The sequence below is a fragment of the Narcine bancroftii genome, chromosome 11, assembly GCF_036971445.1.
Source record: "Narcine bancroftii isolate sNarBan1 chromosome 11, sNarBan1.hap1, whole genome shotgun sequence".
NCBI lineage: Eukaryota > Metazoa > Chordata > Chondrichthyes > Torpediniformes > Narcinidae > Narcine > Narcine bancroftii.
Genome location: NC_091479.1, coordinates 89,962,339 through 89,984,287, shown reverse-complemented (window position 1 = coordinate 89,984,287; position 21,949 = coordinate 89,962,339). Strand labels below are relative to the sequence as shown.

General features: G+C 40.2%; 1 protein-coding gene across 3 annotated transcripts in view; it reads right to left on the bottom strand.

Annotated features, from left to right (window-relative positions):
- The window catches only part of grip1 (glutamate receptor interacting protein 1), a 305,651-nt gene that overhangs the window by 62,713 nt on the left and 220,989 nt on the right, over positions 1-21,949 (bottom strand). For 2 of the 3 annotated variants that reach the window (XM_069903990.1, XM_069903991.1), the window contains exons 6-11: positions 20,939-21,014; positions 18,943-19,088; positions 18,175-18,322; positions 16,397-16,566; positions 6,682-6,837; positions 5,677-5,863 (exon numbers count right to left, since the gene is read on the bottom strand). In XM_069903990.1, coding sequence (XP_069760091.1) covers positions 5,677-5,863; positions 6,682-6,837; positions 16,397-16,566; positions 18,175-18,322; positions 18,943-19,088; positions 20,939-21,014 — 883 coding nt within the window. Of the gene's footprint in view, positions 1-5,676; positions 5,864-6,681; positions 6,838-11,648; positions 11,802-16,396; positions 16,567-18,174; positions 18,323-18,942; positions 19,089-20,938; positions 21,015-21,949 lie in introns of all 3 variants that reach the window. The other variant, XM_069903992.1, reaches the window with a different exon arrangement.

The following is a 21,949-nucleotide window of genomic DNA, read 5'->3' as shown; positions in this document are numbered from 1 at the left end:
TCTTCCCTAGAGCCAAAATGCTAATGGAACCGCGAAGAAAGCATGTCAGCGCCTCTACTTCCTTAGGTGTCTGCAGAGCTTTGGTATGACATGGGAAACCCTGGCAAATTTCTACAAATGTGTCATTGAAAGTGTGCAGACTGTCTGCATCATGGTCTGATATGGGGTCACCAATAGCCCTGAGCGTAAAGCCCTGCAAAAGGTAATGGACACAGCCCAGAGCATCAGGAGTAAAAACCCTCCCCACCACCAAAAACATCTCCAGGGAACACTGCCATTGGAGAGTAGCAACAGTCATTAAGAATCCGCACCACCCAGCGCACTATCTGTTCTCGTTGCTACCATCAGGAAAGAGGTGTAGGTACCACAAGACTTGCACCACCAGGTTCAGGAACAGCTGCTCCCCCTCCACCATCAGACTCCTCAACCACAAACTCAATCAGGGACTCATTTATAGACTCTTACTTTTGCACTTTATTGATTTTGTTTCCTCTCTGTATTGCACATTTTGTTTACATTGCTTTATGTGTTAACATGTGTACATTGTGTACAGTTTTTTGCCCTACCAGTAAATGGTAATTTTGCCTCATCTGCATGGAAAAGAATCTCAGGGTTGTATGTGATGTCATTTATGTACTCTGACAATAAATCTGAAATAATTTGTTATGTTAATAAAATATTATTATGGAAACAAACTCTTTGGTCCCACTTGTTCACGCTGGTCGTCAATTTTTTCCAAAAGGTTTGCTTCCTGAAAACAAATTGGGATTTATGATAGACAACTTCAAACTGAACACAGATTATATCAAATTTGCTGCATCATGTAGGAAGTTGGAGAAACATTAAATTAACTTTTATTTAATTTTGCATTTCTACACATTACGTTAGTTCACCTCAGCTAAAAATGTTTTGCCACTTATTTTTCTTTGTATTCAGAATCTGATGCCTCTCCTCTTAGTGTCCACACTGATGGATTCCAGTTGCCCTCCCCCACTGTTTGAGTTCTGAGATGTTCTGATACATCCTGCTTCTACCTTTTCTGATTTTTCCTTGAAGAAGGGCTCAGGCCCAAAACGACGGTGATATATCTTTGCCTCCTATAGATGCTGAAACGACCAGCGGAGTTCCTCCAGCATTTTGGTGTTTTTACTATAATCATAGCTTCTGCGACCTCTCGTGTTTCCTCCAGTTGCTCTGACGCCGCTTTTCCATGATCACAATATCCTGGTGAAACCTTTCACCATGTTTGTAACGGACTTCACCAAGATCAGCGGGGAAGAAGTCCAAGTGTGACTGCAGGAAATGAATTTGTGATGCTGTGCGTTCTGGCTTTGTATGCTCGAAGCATAGGTTATAATCCGAAAAACAATACCTTATAGGAAAATTTTTAAGGTGATTTTTGTGATCAGCAGCCCAAAATCCATAAAAATCATCCAAATGTGTTCAGGAAGCAAAATCTTCATTGTCTAGTGTTATTAGTTCAATTCCTTTTTATAATTGAATGAATTAACCTTTGCAAAATCCACTTTTATGGGGATTTTAGTGATTCAAACAGTTGTGCAATCCAAACAGACTACTGCTAGACAATTCAATAAACCAAACCTCACCAACACGAAGTTAATCCAGTCAACATGTTAGGGTAAAGTCAAATTGGTTTCCATGATAAATGCTCTCGTCAAGGAATCCATGGATAATCTCACTCTCATATTCTTACAACGAATGGGCAAAATAAATGCAGGGCCTACAAATCAGTAAATTATGCCTTCGAAGTTTGGAGTGAAATTGAGGAAGGGCAGCACCCGCACAGAGCAGTTTAATAACCCAATTTAACTTGACTTCCAGTGAAATCTAGAGCATCAGCTTTAAATAAATTTCAAAGATAAACATGGCATACATTGCAGAGAGATATCTACAAGCGTGAACCTGATTTCCAAAAGGAGAAGGAATGTATGCGAGCTTTCCACAACCATGGCAGAGGTATCGGAAAATGGGCAGAAATAATTACAGCTTTTCCAATTAGCACAATGAGAAATCTTTGTTATCCAAACCATTGTTGATACAGGGATTAAAAAAAAATACATACTAATGGGAGGTGTTCTTAAGACTTTATAAGGCACTGGTGAACCCTCACTTAGAGTTTTGCAAGTAGTTTTAGGCTCCTCATTTAAGAAAGGATGCACTGACATGGGATAGGGCTTCACAAGGATGATTCCGGGAGCAAAAGGGTTACCATATGAGGAGTGTTTGGCCTGTAGATGTTGGGATTTAGGAGATTGAGGGGGATCTCATTGAAACATTTCAAATGTTGAAAGGCATAGATGTAGAAAGTTGTTTCCAGAGTCAAGTTCAGAACATCTAATTTGGGGGGGGCGGGGGCATTACAGTAACCACAGGGGTGGGAGGGGCACAAACTAACATTTGAAAACTCACTCAGTGGGTGGGGTGGGGGGGCTGCCATATCTGCCATGAACCCCCTCCGTCTGACGTAATAGAAAAACATGCATGCTTCTATTACATGGAGACAAACCACTTGACGTTAACAACGCTATTCCCCTCATTTGGGAGGGGGGAAATGCCCACAAATGCCCCCCATGGTGCCAAGCATGGTTGTTTTCCATGGTGGGAGAGTCTAGGATAAGAGGGCACAACTTCAGAATTGAAGGGCATGTGCTTAGAACAGAGATGAGGAGGAATGTTTCAACCAGAAGGTGGTAAATATTTGTGTTGGATCATTCTAGCTTTCCATTGTATTAAGCCGCCATCTATAAGACAATTGCACCACTTCTGGGCTTGCACAAGAGAAAAACAACATAGAATGATCCGACATGACCCAGCTTTTATATTCGGCTTGGAGTATTCTACCTTGTAAATGTGCCGATACCAAAAAAATATCTATTCTAGAAAATGAATCAATGAATGAAAGGAGAAATATTTCTCTGTAGGATTTACTCTCCTCCAAATATCAATTAAATTCAAATCTTTCATCAACGCCCCTATTTGTAATGCCATCTTTGATTTCCTTATACTTTTCGGAGACCTATCCAACAAAGGATCTAAAACACAGTTAAAATCTCCCCCAACCAAAATATTTTCCTTGGCCTGATTTAACAAGAAAAAAGCCTCTGACATAAACCTTTCATCTTCCACATTAGGTGCATAGATATTTAACAAAGTCCATGATTCAGCAAAAAGTTTACAATTCAACCTCAAAACCCTCCTTGCACTACCTTCAAAGGATTCTAATTCAAACGGTAATTTCTTATGAATTAAGATCGCTACACCTCTCGCCTTGGAATTGAAAGAAGAAGAAAATACATGATCAACCCACTCTCTCTTCAATTTCATATGTCCTTTTTCAGTCAAATGTGTCTCTTACAAAAAAGCAATATCGACTTTCATTTTTTTAATATAAGCCAATACTCATTAACGCTTATTAGGATTATTCAATCTGGACATTAAAAGTTGTAAAGTTCAAATTAGACATTTCAGTAAAAATTCTACTATAAAATATTACTCCCCTTTCTAATTCCCTAAATATTCTAAACCCCCCCATATAAAAATACCACCAAAACAATAAATAAATATATGTTAGCTTTATATATATATATATATATATATATATTTTTTTTTTAAAAATATATTTATATATAATATATATATATTCTTCCCCTCAGTAAACTACTAAAAAGTAGTAACTCCCTAAAAATCTGGGTGAGGTAAAACCCACTAGTGGCGGCCACCCCCCCAATCAGACTTTCACAAAGTAATTATTCAGACATATTCAACCCAGCGATTCCAATCCCAATGATTGTTCCGGGTCTTCAATATCAAGAAGACTTTGCGTCAATTCAACCTTCTTTCCATTCTTTCCGTGTTTCCCATTCTTTCCATTCCCATTTACCCTCCTTTTAGGCGACAATAATGGCGACTGACCATTTCCTCGCAAATCTGACAACAAATGAGCAAAAATTAATGCATCATGATCATTTTCAAAAAATTGAGACTGAAAACTTATAAGTACAGCCGAGTAACGAAAGGCAAACTTGTAACCCTTTCGCCACAACACTTCTTTAGATGAATTAAATTCTCAGCGACTTCTAATAATTTCTTGACTCAAATCTGCATAGAAGAACACTCTTTATTTTGAACCATTACTGGAGTCTGATTTTGCCATGCCTTCTGCTCCGCAACTCATAATATTATTTCTCTATCTTGATATTTCAAACAACGAATCAAAACTGCCCTCGGTGGTTGACCTGGAAACAGTTTGTTCCTCAATGCTCTATGCTCTCGATCCAACTCTAGACCATCCGGAAAAAAATTCCTTGCCCAGTACCTCAGGAATCCATTTCTTAAAAACCTTCCATATCTTCTGGGAGACCTACAATTTTTACATTATTTCTTCGACCTTGATTCTCTAATGAGTCAATCTTCTTCAGTAATTCCTTCTTCTGAATCCCCCAATCCACGAAAGATTCCTCCACTTTTTCTCTATTATGATCTACTTGGTTCTTAAATCAAAAAAAGCTTCTTCAATTTTAAAAAAATTATCCTGTACAGTGTTCACTGTTTTTATACATCTACTAACATCACTTTTAACTACAGTCATATCTTTCTTCATAGAGGTCATCTCTTCACACATATTGTTCATTTTAGTTTTCACTTCCATAAATCCTTGATTTATCTGAGTAGACATCTGCATTGATGAGCACTCCCTTCCAATATTGTAAACACAGAATCCAGTCCAGGTTCCATCACTTCCCCTTGAGGCCTACCTTCTCTGGCTCCAGTCCCCATATATTCTTCCTGTGTTGATTCCAATAGCGCTGGGCTCTCCTCCTTTTTTGTCACAATGGTTCCTCTTCCAGTGTGGCTGCGGGTCTGGATACCCATCAACAGCATGCCGACCTTGTCAGCCCGCTGTCTTTCGGGTTCCCCCACAGCCCACACCTTCTCTAATAAATCTCGAACTCGCAACGCATCATGCATGCCCGGAAGAGTCACCGACTGCACAGGTGCGTCCTCCGACACTACACTGCGCGACCCTAGACCACCAGGCATTACTGCAGACTTGTGCATCTGTCCCCACTTGGCCGATCTGCCCACGCGCCCGGCTCACGGGGGCGTGAGTCAGGGTCGACCGAGCTCATCACAGAACCGGCACCGATCGCACTCAGCCGAGCAGGGGTCCTTTGAGGCTTGGGAACTCCAGTCGACAACTCCGTGGCTTCAACTTGGTAGGTAGGCCTCAATTCTTCAACACTTTTATAGGGTAATTTCTTCAGTAACTGAGTTTTTGATTTCTTCACGTTTGTAGCCATTTCAATCCTCCGCTATTCCAAAGTCTGTATATAATATTTTTAACAACTTTTACAGGTTTTTAAATCGGGTATTAATGTCTAACTGGGGAAAGGTGGAACTGCACATCTTCCCTCTACGCCATCTTGCCACCTACCCCACCCCCCCCCCCCCCCATCATTATAGCTTTCCAATTGAGATTGATAAATAGAAGAGGTGCATCCTGGTACTTAACACAGAGATAAACCATGGAGCATTCTTGAATTTGACAATTTTTCTCAAGCAACATCCGCTAATGAATTGTACATTTCATGATTTTCAAGCTGGATAGACTGTTTGCAGAAAGCATTTCACAGCTAAAACTCTCAAGGCACTCACCTTTCTGCTGGGCTGTCAGGTTCAATGTATGCAATTAGTGGTGGAGAAGACAAAGTCTCTGTGGCAAAAACACCTCCCTGGAGCTGAATTCCAAACCCCACGATTTGGTCACTGGTTAGAACTACTTCTGCTGTTTCTGTGTGGACAATCTGGCCTGCAGAACCGACCGTACTGGAGGCTAAAGACACTGAAAGACAGACAATAGTCTACGTTACTTCTAGATCAGTGTATGGAACAGAATTCAACGAATGTAACTCAGAATATCTGCTTTGAGAAATACTCAATCTCTCCCTTTATAATAGTATTATACTTATAAGCTTCTTTGAAAATATGGTGCATCAGAAAATAATAAGAAAGTTAACTCATATTCCTAGAACTAAATCTACTATGTTTAAAACAAGAACATGACTATCGGTCCAACCTAACCATGTTGAGCTTAACCTTTTGTGCATATAAAGAGCCAAACTAACGTACAATCTGCTGTATCTCATACTACCCAGTTCCTTTCCCATCACCTACAATTTGGTCTGCTGTATTTGTTTTTACTGGAACACCATTCGAGCTTCAAACATGATGTCACCAGATTAGCAAATAAACCAAATCCAATTGGTAGAATTATAGATATTCTTTTCACAACCCAAAATGTTTTTAATCAATTGGCTTGTAAATCTTTTTTTCAAGCACGTCAAAATGGCTATAAAATTTTTAAAAAGTCTTACCAACACATCTCACAAGTAAACAGCAGGTCAATGCTGTGTTTTGTTGCACTCAAAATGTAATAAACATTTCAGACAGATTTACAACCGGTTTCTGTGTAGGTGCCTCTCAGTTAAATTGTACCTGATATTTGTTTGAACAATCAACAGAAGGGCATCAGAATTAATCTGTGCTGAACTAAATCAGATATAAAAATTGAAAGATTTGACCAGCCACAGGGTAGTTTATGGTATTCTCTGTGCAGTATTTTCACCAGTAATTTTTTTTTACACTGGACCTGCCACATACAAGAGCTCCTGTAGTCTTTCTTCTTTAACTTCCGTCTCATCAATGTTCCTCGTGGGCTTGTTGGATATAGGTTGCGAGGTAGGGTCCCCATATTCAGGGAGCTCAGGCTATATGCACTCATGGAGGTAGGAGGAAATGATGTCGACACCAGAGCAGCTGGAAAAACAAAAATCAGAAAGGCTGAACAATCACTCGGGTTTGGGGCATCAAAAGTTACCTGCCACACAGCTGGCAGTTTCTAATCTGCTTAGAAACTGGCCACAAAACATATTGGAAGCATGCAACTTCCTGTGGACTGGATTGGGTGGGAGAAAGGAATTCAGGTGGAACAAATGGAATGGTGGAGCAGCCTCCAAATTGCTAGTCTTACTCTAATTTAAAACTTTCAGGTTTTTCAATCAGCCATGATTAAGTCAAGGATGGAATAATGCAATCTCTTTTTCTTTCACCAAAAAGGTGGTTGCATTATGCATTCTTGTTTGCAGCTTTTTAATGTCTGAACCAAGAAGATAAATAGATGCAGTGTGATAGCTCACTGGGTAGCTGAGCCAAATATGCCAGGGGCATCAACAACTCAATTATCCACTGGTGGCAAGTTTGTGATGAAAGTGACACACTGCAAACTCTGCATCTTTGGCAATTGACTTGGTTTTACCAACCACTAGCAGGTTAGCCCGGCAGGGAGGATGTGAGAGTGTGGCTCAGAGCTCTTCACAGCATTGTCTTTGCTGTGATACCTTCTGTTGCTCAACAGCTTGCTGAAGCTCATTGTCAAGGCTCAGCTGGTGAGTCATGGTGACGTGAGGGGCTTTGGTGAGTGGACATCTCAACGTGAAAGAAAGCCATGCGTGAGTCAGCCCAACAACCAGACTTCCATAGGATGTCAGTGGAGAAATGTCAAACAATAATTTTCAAACTTTCTGAATGGTGGCAGAAATCAGATGGATATTAAGTATAAACCTGGCAAATATCAACAATTCCTTAAACTGAACCTCAGGGAAATCCATATCCAATAAGGAAAAGAATTATATCTGGCGACGACTGATTTCTGCGGAATAACGATATATTCCTTGGTCAAAAAACAAAGTATAGGAGGAACTCAGCAGTCAGGCAACATCTGTGGAGGCAGAGGGATGGTTGATGGTTCAGGTCAAGTCCCTGCATCAGTGTAGAGGGAAGAAAGGCAGGAGAAGAGAGTGGGGTGAAACAGGGGCTGGAAGTGATGTGGAACTAGACAAGAGAGGCTTGATGGAGCCAGGTTGGGGGTTTGGTAGTTTAACATGGGGGTGGTGGGAAAACTTTCAGAACCAGTAATCCAGAGAATATTTAACTTCCTCATGATTCATCTGGATTGATGAACAGCTATAGTAACTGTCTCACAAATGGAACACACATGTTTGGTGAGCAATAGCTGCTCAGAAAGGTAGGAAGTATTCATTTTAATTTTTAATTCAACTTATTATTTTTATACTTAGAGAGACAGCATGGTAACAGGCCCTTCTGGCCCACAGGTCCATGTTGCCCAAATAGATCAATGCATCTTTGGAATGTGGGAGGATCCGGAGCACCCAGAGGAGCCCCATGCAGACACATGGAGAAGGTAAAAACTCTTCACAGTTAGCAATAGATTTGAACCTGGGTCACTGGCGCAGCAATAACATTGTGCTAACCACTTCACTGACTGTGCCTTCCCAAATTTAGTGTCCCCCCCAAGTTTAACATGCTGTTGTTAAAAGGCATTAATGATTTGGAATTTTGATGGATGGCACTGGGCACAACTTCGCAAAGTGTTGAGTTTTGGAAGTGTAGAAAATTGGAAAGAGAATAATGGCAGCAGATAAAATTCAACTGAGTTATAAGAGCGTTTTTTTTTTAAACAGGAAGCATGATAAGAGACATAGTTAACTTGCACAATTTTGACAGGGTTTCAAGAACAAAGGCACAAGTAGAATTACTACACAAATCTTCGACAGAGATAGGATTTTAACAAAACTGTCAATAAAGCCAAGGTTTGCAAGTTGAGGGATTTGACACAAAAGACAGCAAGTCTTCAAAAAATAATCACTTTGGCTCAGTTGGGCTACTGCGACTAGTTTCACACGGAGGAAAGGTTCAGTCTTTATGGTGTAGGAGAGACAAACAAGAGTGATTTCAACTATGCAGATTGACTGCAGAAGGCAAGGGCTGCTCTCCTTGGAGCAGAGAAGATCAAGAGCAGATTACATTGCAATGTTCTAAATGTTTCCAAGTAGTGAAGGCATAATAAACTTTTTTCTATCCAAAGGAATTAAGATCTGGAATGCACTGGCTGGTAGGTTAATGAAAACAGGACTAACATTCATTTTCAAAAGAGAACAGGAGAAGCAAACACGACTGAAATATGAAAATAAGGAGGTATAATGTAAGTGGGAGGGTGGAATAACTCACATCCTCTTCCAAAGTGCCTACAGACAAAGGACTGGCTGATCCTCCTCTGAGATTTATGATACTTGAGACTCAAGGACAGGATAAATAGGAGGGACAATTGCATCAGCAACTTTAAGATAGCTCATTATTGGACGAGAGAAATTACTTTAAACTAAAAATAATGGAGACTGCAGTTCCCTTTCTGAGACCCATCAGAACATGAAGAGCTGCAACTGACAAGAACACAGCAAAGAGATTGGAAGAGGATTTAATCTGAAGAGCTAATTTATGGCCCATTCAGGCTGAAAAACCTCCTCCCTGTGCTTCACAGCTTGATAATTCTGTGATACAGGAGGATTGGCCACTTCTGCACATTTGGATCCCGGTCATTTGATAAAATGCATGAAGATAATTCCAACAGGCAACTAATGCGCATTTAGTGCTGTCGACCAAAGACTAATTCTTCCCTCAGATACTTGTGCAATATTTTTATTTCTCAGTTAGAAAATGCATCGGCACATCAGAATATCGCATCGTTGCTGTTAGAAGTTCCTCAACTACATCACTGGTATCCTGGACTAACCCAGTGGTCTTTTCCTGCTCCCATACCATAGAACATTACAGCACAGTAAAACAGGCTATTTGACCCTTCCGGTCTGTGCCGACCAATGAAACTAGCTAGTCCCACTGACCTACTCTCATTCCATAACCCTCCAGTCCTCTCCTATCCGTGTATTTATTCAATTTATTTTTACAACTCAAGATCAAATCTGCATTCACTACACCAGAAGGCAGCTCATTCCACACTCCCACCACTCTCTGTGAAAACTTTCCCCTTATGTTCCCCTTATACCTCTCCCCTTTCAGCTTAAAGCTATCACCTCTCGTATTTATCTCCCCAAATTTAAGAGGAAACATCCTACTCACATCAATTCTGTCGATACCCCTCACAATTTTATAAACCTCTATTAAGTCTCCCCTCATTCATCTTCTTTCCAAGTAGTCCGAGCTTGTTTAAACTTTCCCAGTAACTCAACTCCTGAAGACCCAGCAACATCTTAGTAAATCTTCTTGCACTCTTATCTTATTGATATCTTTCCTGCTTCTGGGAGACCAGAAACTGCTCACATTGCGGCCTCTTCAATGATTTGAATAAAACTTGAATTTGGAATCAATCACTTCAGTCGCAACTTCTACTTTTTTAAGTGGGACTGGCTTTCCGTATTCTAACCTCCTTCCTTGCAATCAACTGTCTTTGGGCTTAAATTTTCAACACAACCTGGGATGTTAATGCCCTGCCCTGTTACACTGCTTTCTGCTGAACGACAAGGCTTGAGGAAGGTGTGCAAAATAAACTACTAATATACAAGCACAAAGATGTTGATTAACAACTGTTGTTTTTGGACACGTTTTCACTGGCTCATTGAGAAAGTCAGAATTCTCTGTAGCTCACTTGTAGTCAATGCAATGCCATGAAAATGAAGAACATGACCATAATTCTCCCGTAGCCAGGGCAATGACAGGAAGAAGAGAGAAGCGTGTTCTGCCAGACTTGCATCATGGTTTACTGTTAGGGGTTGCATGATCTTGGCTTGTACGTTCCATGCATAAATACAAGATATTAAAGTGTCTGTGACTAACATGTGCACAGAACTCTGTGATTCAAGGTCATGTTGCTGAACAGGAGAATTTCTGAAGCAGAGCGAACCATACTGGAAAGAAAATTATAGATCAGTAATTGTTCACCGATGCACCAGCTTGTCATTTATCTGCTATCCTTTACTCCATTATTTGAAAACAATGCCACAATTTTCAAAATGCCACTATCAATTAGAAAATCTTGTATTGGTGTGGACAAAATTCTTGTTTAAGCTCCCATCATCCAGTTGTTCTCACAACACCTTCCTCCCTTCTCCACCTGCCACCCATTTTCTCTTCATACCAGGATATAGAGTCAAAGGGAGATTCAGCCCAGCAAAAGGCCCTTCTGCACCAACCACCCATTTTACACTAATACTATATTAATCCCATTATTTTAAAATTTTAATCAACCTCACCCTGGATTCCAACATTCACCTGCATTTTAGAGACAATTTAAACCTACCTGCATGCATTGGGGATGTGGGAGGAAACCTGGAGGAAATGCACGTGGTCAAAGGGCGTATGTGCAAGCTCTACTCAATATCAGGATTGAACCTGGGTCTTTGGCACTGTGAGCCAGCACTCTAATCATGGAAGTACTGTGCCATCCAATGTATGATCTTTCCTGACTGACTAATTCAGGGAAATCAAAAAGGCAGCCAAACTGATGGAAGTAAAGCAGTGGCCTTCTACCTCAGCACTGCCGTGGACTGGTTCAAATGTCCGCATTAGCAAAACTCAATCATATAAACAGCATTACACTAACTGTATATTAAACATTAAATGTTAATCCTCAAACATTTATACCATATCATGGCCAATCACCTTAATTGATTAGTAACTTCAACCCATGCAAACAAAACACGGGACAGAAATTAGGTGGTGAAAAGGACAGGAGGAAAAAAAATAGAGAACATTACGGAGATTGTTTTGAGGAGGTTTCTGGCATTTCGAGCTCGCCATCCTGCATTGGTCAGGGTGGTAGGTGTTATAGGGCTGGTAGGTGAGGAGGTTGCTGTTGTTGCTTCCACAGGTATCCCAGGCAAGTTGTCTGCTGCTCCTCTGAACCCTGACTGTCCACATGAAGGATGATGGAAACCGCACGCAAAGACAGACAGAATGGAGCAGAAAAGAGGGAAAGACAGAAGAATTATACATTGCAATGTCTAACAGAAGAAAGAGCAGCAGAAAGAATGACAACCTTTTCCCTCACCCACTAAAATAGCCCATTTTCCATTGGCTCACAAGGCGACATTCTGCTGGGTATTCACCAGGTGTCCCATCAGATTGCTGGAACTACCCAAAGAACAGCCAATGTGAAAGTTCACATCATTTCTCAAAATGTTTTGCAGTCACCCCACAGGCATGATGGGAGTCTGACAAAACCTCCTCAGGCACTAGTTACCGATTACATTTTAAATCCCGTACAACTTTTTCTCATTCATTCAAGATCATATATACCAGCCAATACTTTGCAAGATACAATGAATGAGAAACCATATTTAAAATGTTAGCATTTGTTTTGCATATTTTTCTCTCATCAAATGTGTTTAATAATTTTCAGCTTTATTTTGACTGATTTGATCAAAAATGGATTTGGTTCCCCTAAGGACTGATAACACTGGACAACAATTTTTTTTTTTGAAAAGGTTTGCTTCCTGAAAAAAAAATGGGGATTATGATATTTCAACCTGAACACAAAGAGAATTTCAGTTTTGCTGTATCACGTAGGATGTTGGAGAAACATTAAATTAACTTTTATTGCATTTAGCATGTTTAATTGCATTATGATGTTGAAACATTGTGTAAGTTCTAAAAATGTTTTGCTGCTAATTTTAATTGGTACTCAGCATCTAAGGGTCAGTGATGCCTCTTGTGTCAGTGTCCAACAATAGTCGGCCAGCACTGATGGATTTCAGTTGCCCTGATACCACTTTTCCATGGTCGTAATGTCCTGGTGAAACCTTTCACCATGTTCATCACTGACTGCACCAAGATCAGCAGGGAAGATATCCGAGTGTGAATGCATAAAATGAATTTTCAATGACATGTTGCACCTCATGGTTTTATCTGCTTGAAGCATGTTGTCAATCAGCTGGATGTAGTTTGGTACTCTGTAGTTGCCAAGAAAACTCTCAACAAATCTTTAAATGGCTTCCAAGCCGAAGACAACATTTGCAAAGCCTCTGCACTGAGTGTGTGCTCAGACTGACCAAAATAGCTCGCTTTGTGGGCAATATAGTAGTAGACTTAAAATAAGACAGGAAATCACAAAAATAGGTTATGTGACACAACATTTTTTTAAGGTGATTTTCGTGATCAGCAGCCCAAAATCCATAAAATAACCCAAAAGTGTTCAGGAAGCAAAATGTTCATTGTCCAGTGTAACAAGCCAGACAGATAATTGGAACATAATTAATAATGGATCACGTGCCCAGAAATTGCCCTAATTTCTGTGGAATTCACAAAAGAATGTTATGTAATTGTTCAAGGGGAAATGTAGAAAATATCCCATGTCCCTCTTATACTAGTTCACCCCTGAAGGAGGTGGTATAAAGAATAGAATATTTTATTATCCAGCTGTACAATGTGCTAAGTCCCAAGGCAGCGATTTAAAAAAGTGTTACAATTCCTACTTTGCATGAGTAGAGCTGTCAGACTGCACAAATGAAATCTGCCAGCTCCCAGCTCCACTCCCACTCAGAATCATTTTCCCCAACTCAACTGGCAAGCTGAAAATTACACAAAAATGCTATTTTACTTATTGTTCTTGTCATATAATTTATACCATATTATCGTTTGTTCCCCCTCCCAAAAAAGAACCATGATATTTGGAGACTTTACATCCCTACGTTGGTGATCAGGGTTTAATTAAAGTAAAATCCAGTGTTGTGGTTATGCCCGAAGGGATCAATTCTTTGATCGAAAGGCACTGCTCCAATGGCTGTGTAGAACCAGTCAATGTACCTATTTGCATCCAAAACAACTACACAAAAGCAAATACCATAACCAAGGGACCAACTGCAACAAATCCCCAAAATCAATAATTATCATAAGGTTTTCTGAGGCATTCAATGGACCAGTTTAGAGTTTGATGCACAGTGTGGTACCTAATGATACAGGTTAACAGCTTTGATTTCAGCGACACAGGTTAGATTCTAACTTTGGGTGCTGACAGTGTGGAATTTGTAGGCCCTGCCTGTGTCAATACTAACTCCCTGCAGGTACTCCCGCTTCCTTCCACACCCCGAAAACCTGTTGAAAGGTTAAGTGGCTGCTGGAAATTGCCACGGTTAGTGGGTAGCAGGGAGTTGATGGCGAATAGAATATGTTGTACAAAAGAAAGTGAGTGGGGTGAAGGGGAGGGAGTATGGAGAAATGAGATTGATGTGATGCCTCGTGAGCCCACGTAGGCCAAATGGGCATTTTATAGTACAAGAAAATATAAAATATGACAAAGATGCAATCAGGAAAGTTATTATTAGTGGGGAAAGATGCCTATCATTTAGATACAGTTCCATCTATCCTATGCTGTTTATCTTGGAACTTAGATGTTTAGTTACAAACTTTCACCAAAGATCAGAGAGGGCTTGGGGAAAAAAAAATCCTGGAGTGGCAAATCAAGGACTTCAGGATGCTCCGCCACTTAAATCAGCCATCTTTCCTGCAGTACTGACCAGCAGGAAGCAGGGACATCAGTTTTCAAAAACAGAAGTCATTCTCATTTAGAAAACAATACAGCCAGTAACTTCAAAGTTATGATTCGTGGCAAGACCCTGAGATTCTAGATTGGTTTTACATTGATAAGGATGAGCACGAGAAACGCTAATGGTGCATGGCGCATGGTCCAGAAGGGTTGATGTTAGATTTCGGATTTATTGTCAGAGTACATACATGATATCACTTACAACCCTGAGATTCTTTTTATCTGGGCGAAGCAGAATTATCACTTACTGGTAGTGGAAAAAAATGTACACAGCACACACACACACACACACACACACACATATATATATACATACACACACATATATATATATATATGTGTGTGTGTGTGTGTGTGTGTGTGTGTGTGTGTGTGTGTGTGTGTATTTATATATATATATGTGTGTGTGTGTGTGTGTGTGTGTATATATATATATATGTAAACAAAGAACTGTAAATAGATAACAAATGTAAAAAAACTGCCTGCACAATAAAGAGAGAATTTTAAAAATCAATGAAGTGCACAAGTACGAGTCCTTAAATGAGTCCCTGTTTGAGTTTGTTGTTGAGGAGTCTGATGGTGAAGGGGGAGCAGCTGTTCCTGAACCTGGTGGTGAGAATCTTGTGGCATCTATACCTCTTTCCTGATGGCAGCAACCAGAGTAGAGCGTGTGCTCTGATTAGATAAGATGGGATCCATCCTATGTTTCCAGGGAAGGAAAGAATTTGGGAAGGCTTAACCACAGTATTTCAAACATCTCAAGATTCTGAGGTGGTACCTGAGGACTAGGAAATTACAAATGTTAATTCTTGTTCAAAGACACAATATCAGGGATTAAAAATGACAGACAAGGAAACTTTGAGGAGGGGAACATGTTAGAATCCAGGACAAAGCTAGTTTTAATTTGGACAAATGTAGATGTGTTTTTATAAACAGTGTAGATATTTTAAAGGTAAATCATGTACAATTAACTTGATAGAGCTCTTTAATGGAGGATTAATGAAGGACATATGGTTGATGTGGTATGCAAGGACTTCTGAAAAATGTTTGCAATATTATTCGTTTGTCATTAAAGCTACAGCAATTTGTGTAGCAAACTGGGTAAGGAACAGGACTCCTGGAAGTAGATGAAGGTTGCTTTGGAAATGCAAGGAAAGGTACACAAGAGTTTCCAAGGATTGGTACTAGGACAACTGCTTTTCTTAATGCTAACTAATGATTTGGACTTGAGTATACAGTGCACAATTTTCAGATCCACAGATCACACAAAACTTGGAGGTGTCATCAACTGGAACAATACACAAATAAACCCCGAGGAATTTGGCACATCAGACAGCATTCATGGAAAGAAATAGACATTTCTGACCCAAACTCTGCTCCAGGTTTTCAGCATCTGCAGGCTTCTGGTTTACCAGGTGAAATCAACTGTGTTTATTGTAATAGGGACAGACAGAGATCCAGGAAACTACTCTCACTGGATTCCCTCCCAATTAACAATCCCAAGGTTGTATGTGATGCAATTTATCCACTCTGACAATAAATCTGAAATCTGGTGGTATGGTTTTAAAATAAAACAATTTCATTCTTGTTGAGTGGTTGTTGTCTGGGATTTACTGCCAAAAGCAAGAGGTAGAAGTAGATTCAATAGCAGAATTCAAAATGTTGGTGGAAGTGTATCGGAAAGGAAGGAATTTACAGGGTTAAGTTGAGAGGGCTGAGAGTAGGATCAGATAGGCTACTCTTGTGTGACACTGAATTGGAACAAATGGGATGAATGTCACTGTTTGATAAAGAATGGATGTTATGGGAAATAATAGTTCATAGTGCTATTGAAAAGTCATCTCCAGCATAAGGATGAAAAAGATGCCAGCTCAACCTTGTGGTTCAATTGTTTATCAGTATTATGTTGTCAGCATTCATATCCAGCAAATATTCTGCACAAACAAATCTGTCGACACTCACCGTGTTCTGGTCCCTTCAGAGCAAATCGTGTTTGGTGATATGGAAGCAGCTCCAACTTGACTTGTTCAGAGGTACTAGCTAATAGCTGTGTTGCCTCAGCCAATGTGCAATACTCCATGCTGGTGCCATCAATCGAAAGTATGTGATCTCCAACATGCAAAGCCCCACATCTGCAGGCACACAAACACGTTAGATCACAGGCATAACTTAAGTGGACAAAGCAGTCTCAAAAATAGCAAGCACAGATGTTCCCTGAATTCTACACTGGTAAATTATGTTCTAAAATGAAAATCTAAATTTACACCAAAGATTTCATTTGGTTGTGATGTGCAAACAACAAAAAAATAAACAGATCAAAGTTCCAAAATATTACCAAATTACAATGAAATGGAACAGCTTCCAATTGATTTCTCAATGCACCCATCTGTCCCCTGCCACCTTCACCCCATCTCAGTTCCTTTGGCAGGAGCCTGGTCTTGACCATTGCCTGAAATGTGATCATCAAAACTGGGAGGCTCATTGCATGGCTAATAACAGGTACCACATGGTGACAAAGTTGGCTGGAACATTACTGTGCACCTCAAAGCACTTTGGGATTCAGGCCAAAAAGTTCCAGTGGACTAAGCTTCCTTCTTCTCCTTTGGGATTGAGGATGCTGTGCTTCCAGGTTTTGAGAATTATGGAGAGGCCAATGTGGGAACCATAAACCTTTCCATAAATGCATCAGGTGTTTATTAATATACTAAATCTTTCCTGAACCCACTCTGGGTCTTACTCATCCCCATCGATAGGAATAAAACAAGTCTCTTTATAAAATGAGCACACAGGAAGGAAGTGGAAAATGCAATACGATTTGGAAGTGGTGAAAATGGTTCCAAAACACTCAAAAGATGTCCATGGTTATTTGTTGAATTTTATGTTATTGTATGAAGGCATCCTCTCTTTCCCGAATGAGCCACAGACACTGCTTTACACTGTCTTTTTCTTGCAGTATTTTTTGTTTATTTTGTAAGGTGGTTTATACAGGTACACGATCCTTTACCCGGAATCCTTGGGGGACAGCGTGTTCTGTATTTCGGATATTTCCAAATTTCGGAAAGCTCACCTGAATTGTGTTGCCGTATCCGCCCCCACCCTATTCCAGTTGCCCGGCTGTCTTCCCCAAGCACCGGTCCCTCGGCTGCCTCCCCCAAGCGCCCGTCGCCCAGCCGCCTCCCCAAGTGCCGATCCCTCGGCCGCCTCCCCCAGCATCAGCTGCCTCCCCCAAGCATCAGCTGCCTCCCCCAAGCGCTGGTCCCTCGGCTGCCTCCCCCAAGCGCTGGCCGCCCGGCCGTATCCCCCAAGCGCTGGCCACCCGGCCACCTCCCCCAAGCACCGGTCCCGCGGCCGCCTCCCTCAAGCGCCAGCCGCCTCTCTCCCCACTTACCAGATTTTGGAGCTTTCCGGATTTTAGATGTCCGGATAAAGGATCGTGTACCTGAATAAATGTTTGCCCGTGGCGCTGCTGCAAAATAACTAATTTAATGACAGGTTCATGACAATAAATTCTGATTCATTTAAACAATTTGTTTTAATTAGTCTCAAGGATTTGTTTTGACTTAAATGGATATCATTATTTAGTTGTGCACTGCTTCTAACTGCTTTCCCCCAATGTTTTGCTCATATCACCAGATTTACAGGATATTATGCCTGGTTAACTCTTGAAAGAGTTTATATACAAGTACTTTGGATCAGAACTAGGTGATCTACAGGTGTATCACTTTAACACGTGTGCATACCTGTCAGCAATGCTGGCCGCCTTTATTTTGTCTATCATGAGGACTTGCTTGTTACAGTACAGTGAGGTAGTTAAAGCAATGCCCAAACTAGAACCAGGGGTTTTCGCCACTTCCACCATCAGTGGGCCAGAAGCATTTGCCACAGAATCTGACAAAATAAGTGACACATGGAGCTGTAATTAAGCCATGAAGGTAAGTTTACAAGTCGTGTTTTCAAAGCTGATTTTATGAGAAACTAGATTAATTAAAGACTTTATTATGTCATTTACAAGGGAATAAACAAAAACTATAGAATTTAATAAAAAGTAATTTGTAATTGCAAATACTGTAGGCAATTTTAAAAAGTCAAATTTTATTATACAAGGTGAACTTTTTATGGAATGGGAATATTACTGACAAAACATTTACTAGAAAATGCCTTTGCGTCAAAATAAATGATGTTAAAATTTCTGTTGTGATCAATCTGTGAAATTGTAACATGAAAACAGATTTACTTTATCAATTAATTTTAGAAACATCTATTTCCCATTTGAATAGAACATAGGAATGCTGAAGTGAACAGATTGATTGACCTAGAAGCTCACTTAATAGAGAACCAGAAATAGTTCACTTCATAAATGAACCCACAGATGATAGGATTTCACTTGCCAGGTTCTTATTAGAACACAGTTAGCTGCAGCTGATACAAATTGACTCTTCAAAAAGAAATAATATTTAAAAGAGATAGTCCTGCTGGAAACCAAGAACTTGCCCAGAAACTCAACATACCCATAACAGATACATCATATTCAGTTATGAGGGTTGCTTCCTGCCCACACTGTTTGAGAATGCTCATAGCTTCTGCGTGACTTGTTCCATGCAGCCGAATACCATCGACACTCAACAGCCTGTCTCCAACCTTTATTGTGCCTTCTCTGGAGGACAAATAAAGAAAAGTAACAGTTTAGAGACAAGCTTATTCAAAGATTGAGCCATTAACTGCATTGCATTGATTGGGCAAGATTCAGTCAAGAACATTGTTGCATGCTGAGTGAACAATTGGCTTCTTTCATGCTGTCTATCTGATCATTTTCTTCTTATTACCAATCAATAAATGTGAGAATTTTAAATCATGATTCTTTGAATGCGAATGTCATCACATTCAATAACATGTTCAATAACCACAAGGAGCCATCAGATGCTGAACATTGTTACGGTATTGCTGTTATGTAATTCAATGCTATGCCCATCGAGTCCATGGCATCTCCTGGAGGAGCAACTTTGCTCAAACCATACCCACACTTTCCCAATGGCCCTTTATTCCCACAGGTGCCTGCCCAATTCTCCTTCAAAAGCATTGATCAATGTTCTTTCCACTATTATCACAAACAAGGAATTCTACATCCCATGTATAGAACAAAGATAATTTTCCTCTCTATTTTCACAAAAATTTAAAATCCATTTCTCTTAGCTCCTAAACCATCTGCTAATGGGGGATTTCCCTTTTGTAGCCCATTCAAATTTGGTCATGATCGCGTGACCCTTTGAAATATCTACCCAATCATATTGTTCTGTCCTCCAACTAACCTTATTGCTTCAATCCTTCATCCCAGAAACGTGTACCTTCTCAACTGATTCAGGAACCTAGATGTCGCATTAAATGTGAATAAAACAGATTTGGTCTTTTCACAATGTACCAAAAGTAGGTATTGTGATAGGAGGTGAGTCTGAGATAAAGTAAAAGGACAAGTTCTTAATTTCAGCTGATAGTTCTCACCTACATTTTAAGTCATTGTCTGACAGAATTAGGGAATCATTTTAGCTAGTCTCGAGGATTTATTTTGTCTTACGTAGATATCAATGGTTATTTCTTTACAGTTTCTCCTCACATTAAAACATACATTTTCAATGCATCATATTTGGACAGGCAAAAAGGAGACCAAAAAATGTTTCAAAACATTCCATTTTAAACACAACTTACACTTGCTTTGGATATGCCTTTCTAATTGCGACTACTGACATTTGTTTATCTACTCAAATTACTGACAAGTCCTATCAGTTCTGTTTATATTTAAATATAAATTTAGATACGCAGCAGGCTCTTCCAACCCGCAAGCCCATGCCACACAATTACACCCAATACACCTACAACGCCTGTACATTTATTTAGAGGGTGGGAGAAAACCAGAGCACACGGAGGAAACCCACACACAACCGGGGAGAATACACATTAACAGCGTTGCACTAACCATACTCACAGTATAATTTACCATGTTTCTCCAAAGCATTGAAGATAGGAGATGGATATAGAATATTAATCTGCTGTCACTCAATATTCTTTTAACCCTTCTGTGCATGGAAAACGTGGAAGAGATTCCTATGCTCGGAACTCAAAGGAACCTTAGTTTTTAACATTCACAGGCATTTAATCAAATAATTTAAGAGCCAAATAAGAATCACAGAGTACAGTCAACATGGGTTGGCTGCCTCATGAAAAATGTCAACAAATATCTATGGGTTTTGTATACCCTGCAGTCTTAAAAAGAGCATTAGGTACCTGGGAAAAGAAGCACATAAGAAACTGCATCAGGATGCAACCCTCAGGAAAAATGGGTCATAGCACATTTGCAATAATGGCAGCACGTGGACTGTAATTGGCAGCAGTCAGGGGAAGAGTGACATGTAGCTCAGTTAGAGGCAGCCCATGAGACCGGTAGCTGCTTGATGGGAGATGTAGTGTCCAGACCCAATCAAACATATGAAGCTGAATCAGTCAGTACTCTACCTGTCAGCTGGTCCCCCAGGTCTAACACATGTTATGATAATTGGGCGAGATCTATTTCTGTCTTCATGGGTTCCTCCTGAGAAAGAAAAAAATCTTAAACAATATCCATTCTTCAGCTCTCCAAATGGATTCAATTAAAAAAAAAACATACTGTCCACAAGGTCCAAAGGCTGATATGAAGGCTGGAACAAATTCACTAATGTTAAGCGTGATTACAAGTTAACAGTTGTCCCCAGAAGATGAGGAAGGTGAACAGTATGCTGCTAACCAAGATTCCTGGCAGACAGAACATGTTTAGTGGTGTGGAAGGCCAAAATTAGGAAAGCATAGGCTTCCAAGATTGAATAACCTGCAAGCACCCACTGATGCAGATACCCACTTGAGCAAGTTACTGAAGGATATGGTGATCTGTGTAACTGTAGATCAGAGGGCAATCAATAACTGCCCAAGAGAAACACAAAGGGAAAATGTAATCTTGTGAAGATTTCCTCATTCACTAAATAATTCAGAACCGTAGAAACCAATGTACCACAATCTCTGTAAAAAGCCAGTGCACTGCAGATAAAATAGCAGAGAATGCATTTACAGTAGATTTGGAGCATTAATGAATCCCTTAATTGACAAGGGAGAAGATTGGCTTTGCAGCCTTTACATAAAAAAAATGCTGGCTGTGAGGCTTCTAAAATTTGCACCCTTTTCTTCTGTGTAATCAGGGTGCAGGTTCAAGTTCCACACTGGGATGTGAACCCACCACTTGGCCTGGCCAGTGGAGAAATGAAAGAATGTTACACTGTTGCAGGTACAACCCGTGGGAAGAGGTCCTGCTTACAGTCTCAAACTGGTGCCATTCCATAAAAGAGCAGGAACTTATGCCAGTTTACAAGTCAATATTTATCCCTTTGTCAACTTTAAAAATAAAATCAAGTCACTGGCACACTGGGAGCAACTTGCGATGTACAGCTGAAAATCTATCACCATGAAATTGACTAGGTTTGGCGAGCCCTTTAGATT